The 11656-nt window shown below is 27.5% G+C and overlaps 3 protein-coding genes across 5 annotated transcripts; 2 read left to right on the top strand and 1 right to left on the bottom strand.

Moving 5' to 3' along the window:
• Positions 1-34: 34 nt before the first annotated feature.
• Positions 35-3952, top strand: LOC123264416 (zinc finger protein 341-like). Its single transcript, XM_044727701.1, has 8 exons — positions 35-228; positions 367-441; positions 505-784; positions 844-1141; positions 1736-1930; positions 2046-2879; positions 3170-3379; positions 3535-3952. Exons 1-8 carry the CDS (start codon positions 198-200, stop codon positions 3736-3738), a joined length of 2127 nt encoding a protein of 708 aa, XP_044583636.1. The 5' UTR covers positions 35-197; the 3' UTR covers positions 3739-3952.
• A 121-nt stretch (positions 3953-4073) lies between these two features.
• LOC123264415 (neprilysin-like) lies at positions 4074-9598 on the top strand. 2 transcript variants are annotated; one of them, XM_044727700.1, is made up of 15 exons: positions 4075-4401; positions 4468-5524; positions 5597-5707; positions 5789-5891; positions 5960-6143; positions 6203-6352; positions 6471-6563; positions 6664-6849; positions 6909-7043; positions 7250-7506; positions 7748-7938; positions 8129-8292; positions 8413-8565; positions 8999-9250; positions 9350-9598. In XM_044727700.1, the coding sequence occupies exons 1-14, from the start codon at positions 4231-4233 to the stop codon at positions 9212-9214; spliced, it is 3171 nt and encodes a 1056-aa protein (XP_044583635.1). In that variant the 5' UTR covers positions 4075-4230; the 3' UTR covers positions 9215-9250; positions 9350-9598. The 2 variants fall into 2 exon arrangements, with proteins under 2 accessions (XP_044583634.1, XP_044583635.1); XM_044727699.1 differs by having other exon boundaries at positions 4074-4401; positions 8999-9598.
• Positions 9184-11656, bottom strand: LOC123264417 (phosphatidylserine synthase; the record flags this gene model as incomplete). Of its 2 annotated transcripts, XM_044727702.1 has the most annotated exon segments (5): positions 9184-9535; positions 9794-9848; positions 9998-10220; positions 10482-11306; positions 11419-11656. In XM_044727702.1, coding segments are annotated over 5 exon segments (1403 nt in total), but the record flags the coding sequence as incomplete, so codon positions are not given.

Raw genomic sequence — 11656 nt, 5'->3', positions numbered from 1 at the left:
ATATTACATACATAGAAAGGTGGCGCGCAGTAACAGTATATATCAGTATGTGAAAACATTGTCAAGTGTTTAGTAATATTTCCAAGCAATAAATTATACTTTTTATTATTATTTTAAAGATATACTATTATAATAGGAATAATTAGTTATTAATTATTATGCTAAATTATTGTTAAGAAAAACAAATAAATATTAAAATGGCACAGTCTATTTTTGATGCATTATCAGGTAAATTTATTTTTCAAATATTAATAATAGGGTTAACTAACTTTACATATTAACAGTTAAATTTATTATTTTTAATCAAATATTGATTACAGTTATAAGTTTATCAATGAAATATTTACGATTTATTTTTATTATTAGGCGTCTCTTTGGACAGTTCTACTGTACAATCATTGCTCGAATCACAAAATCTCATGCCAGATATCGAACAACCAGGTAAAATTTTTGATCTATTTTATTTAGCTGCTGAGTTAAAAATATTAATTGATATTAATATAGGAATAGATCAAGATGAGGAAGACATTTTCCAATGTGGTAAATGTAAATGTCAATTCACGTCGTTGCATATGTTTTTGTTACACAAAAAATCGCATATAAAAAAACAAGAACAGACTGTTGATATAAGTCAGTATTTAATAAGTGATAATAGTCAAGTACAAGTACACAATGAGGATCCATGTCAAGATCCTACTACACAGTACAACCCAACAGAAACATTTATCCAAACTAATCAACTCACCGAGCCGATAATACTTGAAGAATCTGACATGTTGTTCAGGTAAAATATTTTAAATATAGTTTAAACTAAAAATTACTAATTGAATTACTTTTGCTCAGTATGGATCAAGAAAACTCAAGCTATCTGACAGCAGATGCTGAATTTGGAGTACCAATAATTCTCAACACTGAAAATCTTGAAAATTTCACAGCGCCGTCATTGATATCCGATGATAATTTGCTAAAAGATGATAGTAACGATGTACACCAGTCACGAACAAGTGACACAGCGTGTCAGGATGATGTTGGTTATGATGTTTCTCCTAATGAAATTGTGCCAATTGATAATAATATTATGGATGATATTGTAGATGGTTTTGAAACTCAAGATAATACCAATCCACCATTAAATTTAAAGGTACTTGACAGCTGATTTAATAATGAAAATTAAATTAGCCGACATCTAAAAATTTTTAGAATTTTTTTTAATTGAAAAATTATTACAAAAAAAGTAAAGAAAAATTTGCATCTGTAGAAAATTTGAAAAACTATAAGTGCAATTTTTAAAAATCATTTTTTAGTTATAGTTTAATAAATCAAAAAAAAAATTAAAAATGTCGATTAACTTTAGTGTTATGATTTAATAATGTATGAAATAATATTCATTGGATAATATCTTCATTGACTATTGAAAAAAAAAAAAAACAAATGTTTTTTTTTAATTTAAGGTAAAATACTTAGTTATTGACACTGGTCTAGTTGTTTGACACTTGCAATTTTATTCTAATTAAAAAAATAAAATGTTCTCAAAAAAACAATTATATTGAAATTTATAATTCAAAAATTATATTTATCAATTTATTAAAGTTGAATTGTTTGTTTAATTAAAATAAAATTGCGAGAGTCAATAACTAGGCCAGTGTCAATAACTGGGTCTTTTACCTCAAATATAAATTTTAACTTCATTACAAAAAGTTAAAAGTTATGTAAATTAATTAATGAATTATTACAGTACAAGTGCAATTACTGCCACAAACAATTTGCTAAAAAGTTTTATTGGCAGCAACACGAACGTTCTCATACAGGAGAGAAGCCTTATCAGTGTGTTGTTTGCGGACGTGCGTTTGCACAGAAGTCGAATGTTAAAAAACACATGTCATCGCACAAAGTATGGCCCGGTACAGCCATACATTCGCTACCTCCAGAGGTAATTGTGATACTCCCAATAATAATCCCAATTTAGAACTGATGATAGTAATATTTTCTTTTACAATAATTTTAATTTAAAAATAATTAATTTATTTGTTTTTGTTTATCTTCAGGCACCACCTGATGGAAGTATTGATCGTACTTATCATTGCCAATTTTGCAAAGAAATATTTGAATCGTATAAAGCACTAAAAGGTCACTTGATAGTATCGCATATGACATTGAAAGTATACAAATGCGTACAGAGCAGTTGTAGTATGATGTTTGCTGACTTAGATGATTTTCTCGAGCACACACGAAGTCATAAACGCTCAGAATATCGTTGTCATGTATGTGGTGAAGTATTTAATACACTTTCAGATCTTGGTCTTCATCAGTATGTCCACTCCGTCCAAAAACAGAAGACAACTGAAAAATATTACTGCTGTACTGTTTGTAAATCATCATTTTCAAATCTTGAAGCGCTTCAACATCATACTGAGACTACGACACACGATTACGCCTGTCCTCATTGCGGTAAAAGTTTTCTCATTGAACGATTTTTGCGGCGACATCTCAAAACTCATGTATCTTCAGCTAAATTTGCCTGTGAAGATTGTGGTAAAGCTTTCAAAACGGAGCAATATCTTGCCAATCATAAACTTATTCATAGTGAAGAAACTCCATTTATTTGCTCTCAATGCCCAGCAAGATTTAAACGCAAAGATCGGTTGGGACGTCATATGCTGATTCATGATCTTAGTAAAAGATTGAAATGCCCTTTCCGTGGATATCTCGGTTGCATGAGTGAATTTTCACGGCCTGATAAACTCAAAAGACATCTTCTTACACACAGTAATATCAAACGATTTACTTGTACTCAATGCAATCGTGATTTTAATCGTGCTCAAGCAATAAAACATCATGAAATGAGTAAACATATATTCAAATGTGACGTTTGCTCAGAGGTACTTTTTTTTTTTTTTTTTTAAATTAAGATTTCATACTCCCATGAAAAAAAAATATATGTCAAAATACATAAAAAAATCTATAAAAAATATATAAATATATCTAAATTATGTATAGTAAATATATTTTTAATAACTAATTTTTGGCCAATTTTCATACATATTTTATATATTTTAGATATATTCAAAATATATTTTTTTATATTTTTCGACATATATTTTTTTTTTTTCATGGGGGTAGATAAATTTAAATTTATTTCTTATTAATTAAATATATTTATTATTTTCAGACATTTAAAAATAAAGATATATTAAGTACACATAACTGTAATCAAACTGTTGAAACAAAAAAATATACAAGCTCACAGTTACCACGAAAAGCCTCCGGCACGTTTAAACCAAGAAAACCGACACCGAAGCGACAAATGGTAACTAAATCTGCAACTGCTGGACTTACAGAAAAGGAGAAAATAAAAACTGATGAAGTTGATAAACGAACGGTATGTTTATAAATATATAACTGACTAATCAAGCCCAAATAAGATAGAATTGTTCAATTAGATTATCGTAATTATTATTGAAGCCCACCAGCGTTGATTTAATTTAAATCAGTTAAATATTTATACTAATATTGAGTGTTTAATTATAATTACAGGTTGAAGAAACACAAAGTAAAAAAAATATGATGGAAAATTTCACCATTTTAGAAGATATGAATTCAATTAATAGTTTAATAAAATCAGATTCTTCAGATGAAGAAGAAGAAGAAGAAGAAGAAGAAGAAGAAGTAGTTATTAAAGAAATGGACGATAATGAAAAAGATATGGCAGCTGAAATAGATTTCCAGTCGATACAATAATCTAGTTGTATCAATTAATGATAAAATTTTAAACAATAACATTTTTTAAATGATATATATATTAGAATTTTTTATGTTATCATTAATCATGGATTTTCCGTTAATTGGTAGTAAAAATAGTCATCGCCATTAAGTGTGCAATGTACGCAAATTGATGCATTTTACAATAGCAACATTTTTAGCTTACATATCTGTGATAATTTTACTGTAAATAATAATATATATACATATATTATATTAACTTATAAAAAAAAATAAGTATTACTTTTATTCCATTGTATTTTATTTTTCAAAGAGTAATTATACAATTATGTCGATAATATTTTAGTATCGCAAGGAAGTTACTATCTAAACCACATCCACTTAAAAGTTTAAAAACTCGTTTTATAATAATATTTAGTCTACCGACACGTATTGTTGTGCACCTTTCCTACATAGCTACTAGGTATTCACATTATAATTTTAACTTTTTGGCCGTATTAGATTTACAAAATGCCATCGGCGTCGTATGAAGTGACACAAAAGCCTAATATACCTCAAAATAATGATCAATCTTATAGAAATTGTGTTATTACTATGGTTTTATTCATTATGATGTGTATCATTATTATTCTCGCAACTTGGCCTTGGGGAGGCTCAAAAATCGACTATATTGCAGAAGAAGTAAGATTAATTGTCAATCTTTTCATTATTTCTTTTCAATTAATTAATTATTTTATATCTTTTTAGCAATCTATTGAACAATTCGAAACTGACAATGAGTCCAAATTTGAAAGATTAGAAGAAATATCAACTTCTACGATTTCGCCCAAAGAAAATAAAAAAACTGAAAAGTTTGAAAGTAGTTCCGAAAGTTTTGAATTTTCAACACCTTCATCAGAATTATCAGAAACCAGTTCTTGGGTTGATGTCGAATCTTCATCAGTATCCAATGATAATATTGGATTTTCGTCATCTCCTGAAGAATTTAGTTCTTCACCTCATGACATTGAAACTACAACAGCTTCTAATGATAATACTATTGGAATTTCATCGTCTCCATTAGAAACATTAGAAACTAGTTCGTTGCCTATTGATAATATTGAAAGTTCATCAGTTTCTAATAACATTTTTTTAGGATTTTCACTTTCTTCACTAGACTTATCAACAAACAGTGAAGAACACACCTCAGACTTTACAGAAACTCCCATTAGTGAAGATGAAAAATCAACTTTAGATACAAGTTACTCTCCCGAAGATTCTTCAATTAATATGAGTGAAGCTCCAATTTTAACGAGTACAGAAAATAATCTTAATGAAGATACTACTGTATCACCATCAACATCAGAAGGATACAGTCTTACCCACCTTACTATCACATATTTTAAAACTGACTATACGAGTGATTCGCTGGAAACAAATTCTACCACAAATTCGGCAGAAAATGAAGAAACAAAATCAACTACGATAGATGATTCATCAGGAACATATGGATTTACCAATGAAATTACTGAATTAGAATTTTCATCGCTTACTTCAAATAATCCAACTGTTAATACAACGCAAAACAGTATCATGAACGACGAAAATCAATTAGCTTTGAAAACAACCACATCTAAATCAAAAGAAGAACTGCCAGTATGTATGTCAGGGCAATGCAAACAATTATCAAGTAAAATTTTATCTTATATTAATCACTCGGCGAATCCGTGCGATGATTTTTACGAATATGCTTGCGGTGGCATGGAATCTGATCCTGAAATTAATAATGTTGATTTATCTATGCAAGTAATGAAGAAAATAAAAAGTAGGTTTATTGTACTTATTATATTAATTGTTTTTGATTTTTTTAATTAATTAAAAATGTCTTCGGTTTTAGATTCAATGAAAAAGTTAATGCATCATCCAGAGCACTTTACTTTTATAAAATATGTCAATAGTTGCCTAGGATATGATGAATATCTGAATAAAAGTCAAAGAATTATTCAAGGTTTTTATTTTTTTTTTATTTTATAAAATTTTCTATATTGAAAATTTGAAAAAATAAGTTGATACTGTTTGAATTATTCAGCTAAAGAAACTTTGAAGAACATCGGGACATTTTATACTGCATCAGATTGGCCAAAGAATTTTGAATTGACCCAATTAATTTCCAATATGATTATTTACAACAAGTAAAAAAAAAATTTTATTTTTATTAATTTTATTAATTTAACAAAATTTATTTTTAAATTATTTTTAGCCCGATACTTTTTGACATCGTACCGGATGTAAATGAAATGAATCCTCAAACATTTATTCTAAGTCTTCAACCACCGGATAATTTATCAAAATATTTCGATCAAGCGCCTTGTATTGAAGATCTTGATGACTTATCTGGTGAAATAGATCTAGAAAAACTTTATAGCAATTATAAATCTTGCAAAGTAAGGAAAAATAAGTATTTAATTTGGATTCAATTTTTATTGCGAACATTTTTTTACAGAACAATACAAGAGAGTTAGCTAGTTCTGTTACTAGAGCGCTAAAAGAATTCGGTATTTTTGAAGAATTCAACAATTCAGATAATGTAACTGAATATATCAATGAAATATCTATTGATATACATAATCAAATAATCAAAGCTTTGATATCGGTAACAAAAACAAAATAATTATCATAAAATTAAATACTTAGATAAATATTTTCTAATTATTATTATTATTTATAACTAATTTTTTATTAAAAATAATTACTACATTTATTTGATTTAGAATTATCCGCCGGAGAGTGAAATTAATGCGTCTTATAAATCTAAAGATTATGATATCATAACTCTCAGTGATTTGGAAGATCACTCAAATTTAGTGAGTACTTAATTACTAGTAATTTATTTAAATAATAAATTATCTTCTTTTTTTTTAACTTCAACATTTTATTATATTAATAATAATTATTATTATTTAGTTAAATTGGACTCAACTGATTTCAATTACCACTGGAATGACTTTAAAATCTGACGACAAAATACAAATATATTTTAAAGATAATCTATTTCGTATTTTAAATATTTTAGAACAATTTAGTACAATGCATTTGCGAGAATTAAATAACGCACTTCTTGGCCTATACGCTAGAAATTTATACAATGAAGTAAGTAAATATTAATATCTTAAAAAATAAAATTATATTAATAATAATTTACATTGCAGTTAGTAGAAATGAAATCATCAAAAGACTCAGAGGAAAACTGTTTTATTAATGCTATGAAATATTTACCAAAAGAAACTTCATCTTTATACATTTCTTCATTCTCAATAAATGAACTTGATCATATAAATTCGGTGGTAAAGAAATATCTATTTACAAAAAAATGAAGCGGCTAAACTTTTAAAAGAATAACTGACTAGACTTACTAAAATTATTTTCCTAAGATATTTTTTCTAAAATATCAAAATTTCTGAATTAAAAATAGAAAAAAATTTTTAATCGCTTGTTTTTCTTAAATTAAAATCATAATATTTCGAAATTAATTTATTAAATTGATTGTTAGATTCAAAAAGTATTCACTGAATTAAAAGTCACATTGAAAATAAATTTTGAGCATTCAGAATGGGCTGCAGTGGAAGGTCGTAATCAATTGATTGAAAAATTAGAAGGATTATCTATTCCAGATATTGCTTACTTTAACAGTAGTTTAAAATTACATTTAACGGATGATTATTTTAACAACACAATAGAAATAACGAAAAATTATAGACGTGAAATGTACAATATTTTACAGCTCAATCCAAATAATCCAGAACAAATGTAAGTTGACATTTGTTTAATTATTACATTTAGTCATAACTTAAATAAAAATTAAATGAAAAATTTTTCTATGTAAACATTCTTTTTATAAATTATTACATAAATTCCCTGAGAAAGAAAAAATTAAAAGATAATTTTTTATACTTTTAAAATTAAAAAAATTTTTCAAAACAAATAAAAAATCCTATTCAGTTAACATCTATGTTATTAATATATTTTCTCTACTTCTTATTTTTTCTAGCTGGACATATTTTGCAAAGTCTTATCAATCAAAGCCTAAAACATTGTATAGTTTAAATCTAATTCTCATACCTTTAGGTGCAATTAACTGGCCATTAATACAAAAATATGATCAATCGTTTGACTATTTAATTTTATCAAACGTTGGAAATCTCATAGCTCGTGAAATAGCTGATTGCTTCGACCCAATTGGTAAAATAAAAATTTATCATTTACTTATTATGTATTAAATATAAATAAGAAACATATTGTACAATTTAATTAAAATAAGTACACAGTGGTTTTAAAGAGAGAATAAAATAACAATAATATTAACAAAAAAAAATAAGGATTTACAAATATGTAATAATCGTTAATCATTGCAATTATTTTTTATTCACAGGAATAAAATACTGGAATGGAACACGTGATTCTCCATTCGCCCTTATCGATGATGTCTTTACAAAGACAAATTACGATGACTATGTTAATTGTCAAAATCAATCGCTTTTTCAAGAGCCGATACATATGATACTTTCATCTCACAATCAACACATTCGTTTTATGGTAATATAACAATTATTTGAACTATTATTATACATTAAAAACACTAAATACTTTACTTATCGAACTTGTTTATTTATTATGTTTATCAATTAATAAAATAATCTTAAATGATATTATTAGATGCCTCAATTGACTCTAAATTCTCGACTATCTGACGCTATGGGCATTAAACTTGCCCACGATACTTTGGCTAGAGTTGGATCAACTTCTGCGAAGCTATTACCCTGGTTAAACTTAAATATCGATCAGCTTTTTTATCTCACTTACGCTCAGGTAAAAAATAGTTTAACTCAGTTTATTTAATTTTAATAATTGAAGACACCAGTAAGCTTCTAAAATCAATCCTAATTATATCTTAATGCATAAATATATTTATTTTTATATGCAAATTATTTCAATGCCCGATTAAAAGCAATCGATTGTCATGTCATGATGTATCTATCTACATAAATTAATTATGTACATTAATTAGCAACTAATTTAAAATTTATCATCAACAATTTTTAGTGAGCGTTTTCCTATTGATAAAATAAATAAACAGATGCTTTTATTTTTCCCCTAAAAGTTGCAAGAATTAGAAGAAATTTTTACGAATAATTTTGAAAAGATTGATTTTAAAGCTTTTACAACTCATTTTAATTTTTGCTTATGACATTTAGGATTATCTTAAGATTACTAGTTATTGATACTGTTTAATTTTTTTTAGTCATACTGTACAAAGATATCAATGCCGAACTTTGTAATTTCTTTGTATGAAAATACGATTCTATCAAGTCGCGTGCAAATTTATGCTACTGCAACAAACAATAAAGCGTTTGGCGAGTTATGGAATTGTCCGGAAGGTTCACAATTACTTCCAAACTTTTCATGTCGTATTTTTCCAAATCTCGAGTACCAAAGCGTAGTGATTGAAACTGCTTAATCATACACATGATTATTTGTTCAACACAGCAAAATCGTGAGTGTAATCAACATCTTAATTTACACTCAACGTTACATGTTATATTTTTTATTATTATTACTAATATTTTTTTTGTTTTAATGTATTATTATTTAGTATTTATGGCAAAGATTTACGAACTTGAGTGCGGCTCGTAGTGATCAGGTCGTGCGACTAGAAAGTTTGAATTAAATCAACCTTTACTTATTTTACATTATTTAAAAAAAATGTCTGTTCATTTCTACAGCTCTTTCTTGTCTTCACGATGGTCCATAGATTGTTTTTTAGTGTCTTCCAAGATTCCTAAAATTATATATAAAAAATTAATCAAACTGTCATAAAATTATTTAAAATAAATGTTAAATATTTTGTTGTAACTCAAAAGTATTAAAAAAACTTTAATTAATTTTTAAATTATAATAAAAATAACACAAAAGCTCAAAATACTTATAAACTTAGTCCAGTGAATGACCATTTTTTTTTTTTTTTTTTTTTTCAAGCACCCAAATTTAAACGAAAAATAAAGCAAAAAAAAAAGTAATTTATTTTAAAACTATGTACCAGATGATTCCGGTGTTGTGGGCGTTATGTCCCGCGTCAATGCGTTATTCCCTTTCTGTAAAAAAAAAAAAAACACGTTCCAAATGCACAGAAAAACAGACAAATAGTTTTAGCAAAGTTAGTAACTGAATATAAAACAATTAGAATAAAAAAAAGTATACGCAATATAGTTGGTGTGAAAAATTAATTATAAAGAGTATATACTTCAAAGTATTGATGCCAAAGAACACAGCCGTAGACACATAAAACTGATATCAATGTTTGACATAGTAACCAAACTATAATATTAACAGCCTGAGTTCGTTCAAAAAGTTCAGCACCATGACGAATGCACAGTAATGCTTCGGTTACCATTATCGCACCGTACACCCAGCACTGAGTACCAACTCGTTTGCATGTCGGATCCGTAGCATACATATAATATTGCCTAAATCAATGCAAATAATAGTGTAATAAATAAAAATGTAAATTTTATTTTAATTAATTGATAAGCTAAGACATTTAGACAATTCATAATAAAATAATAAAACTATGAATATTCAATGATTATTGACTTATTGGTTTTATTACCAAGTTTTAAAACAAATAAAAAATTACTGTTAAATAATTAAATGGATTTTATCTTTAGTACATTAGCTTTTCAATCAAATAAATCGATAGACTAATAATAAATAAATAAAGCTCTTACCTAACAGAGGGTGCAACAATAACGCCAACAAGAACTAATCGGCTCACGACAAAAGGATGTGACGGTGGAAATTCATAAACATGTTTTAGAAAGAAGGTATTGAGTTCAGAAATTTGCCAAAAAATTACTAGCTGACAGAGAGCAACAAACCGCATATATGTACAGTAAGGATCCAGCCACCGTACTGAAGTCCAGCTTGCCGGTGTAAATTGAAGTACAACACGTTTCAATTTTCCTGATGTACTCTCAATGTCACGTATACTTACCCATTTATATTCTCGCATCTCTAGGATTGAACATATTTTCAGACCAACCCAAATACCAAGTGCATTGCATACTGCTACGTCGAGAATAACAGCGTCCCACCAGCATTCAACGAAATTTGGTAATAAATGTGCGAATGCCATTTCTGTTAACTCCCACATTATACTTGTAGCCCAAAGTAATCCTAGATGACGAACAAGAACGGCTTTAAAAACCCAACCGAGAAAATGTGCTACAGCAAAGATATCGAGGTGATTCCAAATTTTTTCTACGGTAATATCTGAACAGTTGACTCCATACTCTTTGTCCATATCAATATGAAATGCCGCCAGACCTGGGTCTACCCACACGAGTATTTTTCTGACAGTTTCGTAGCTTTGAAATAGCATGAATAATAGAAACATGAGGTAGAGAACGCTGCAACCAAAGACAATTCGCCAAAGAGCTGGATGTGGCCTTGTAAATGGTCCATTAGGGAATGTCAATACTGATATTATCAGGAAAAAAAATATAACACATAAAATTCCTGCCCATAAATTGTCATCAACGTCATGGTTGTCTCTGTTAAAATAAATACAAAACTGTTAATAATACTAATAGTTTATTGAATAATAATAATTATTGTTGTTTAAATTGATAGTAAATAATAGTTAATAATATATAATAAAATTACCTGACAAAGGCAAAGTAGATTACAGCACTAATTGATAGAAATAATAATGTTAATGTGTGAGGAGTATAAAAAAATTCAATAGAAATATCGTCCACAGGCCTTTCATTAATGATTGGAAAACTATCAGTTTCACTTCGCAATCTATGTCCTCTGCCAATGTCCATTGAGCCAAAGCTATTTACAACACCACTGTCCTCATTTTTTCCTAGTCTATTTCTCAAAGGAATTTCATTAGATT

This window comes from Cotesia glomerata, linkage group LG4 (assembly GCF_020080835.1).
Source record: "Cotesia glomerata isolate CgM1 linkage group LG4, MPM_Cglom_v2.3, whole genome shotgun sequence".
Classification (NCBI taxonomy): Eukaryota; Metazoa; Arthropoda; class Insecta; order Hymenoptera; family Braconidae; genus Cotesia; species Cotesia glomerata.
The sequence above is the reverse complement of the archived record's forward strand: the minus strand, read 5'-3'. Positions and strand labels throughout refer to the sequence as shown.

Excerpts from the sequence above, each read along its gene's own strand:
- LOC123264415 (XM_044727699.1), top strand. The coding sequence starts at position 4,231 with ATGCCATCGGCGTCGTATGAAGTGACACAAAAGCCTAATATACCTCAA. Across the intron at positions 4,402-4,467 it reads TCGACTATATTGCAGAAGAA|CAATCTATTGAACAATTCGA; the intron begins GTAAGATTAATT and ends ATATCTTTTTAG. Across the intron at positions 5,708-5,788 it reads AAGTCAAAGAATTATTCAAG|CTAAAGAAACTTTGAAGAAC; the intron begins GTTTTTATTTTT and ends TGAATTATTCAG.
- LOC123264416 (XM_044727701.1), top strand. The coding sequence starts at position 198 with ATGGCACAGTCTATTTTTGATGCATTATCAG. Across the intron at positions 1,142-1,735 it reads ATCCACCATTAAATTTAAAG|TACAAGTGCAATTACTGCCA; the intron begins GTACTTGACAGC and ends GAATTATTACAG. Across the intron at positions 2,880-3,169 it reads AATGTGACGTTTGCTCAGAG|ACATTTAAAAATAAAGATAT; the intron begins GTACTTTTTTTT and ends TATTATTTTCAG.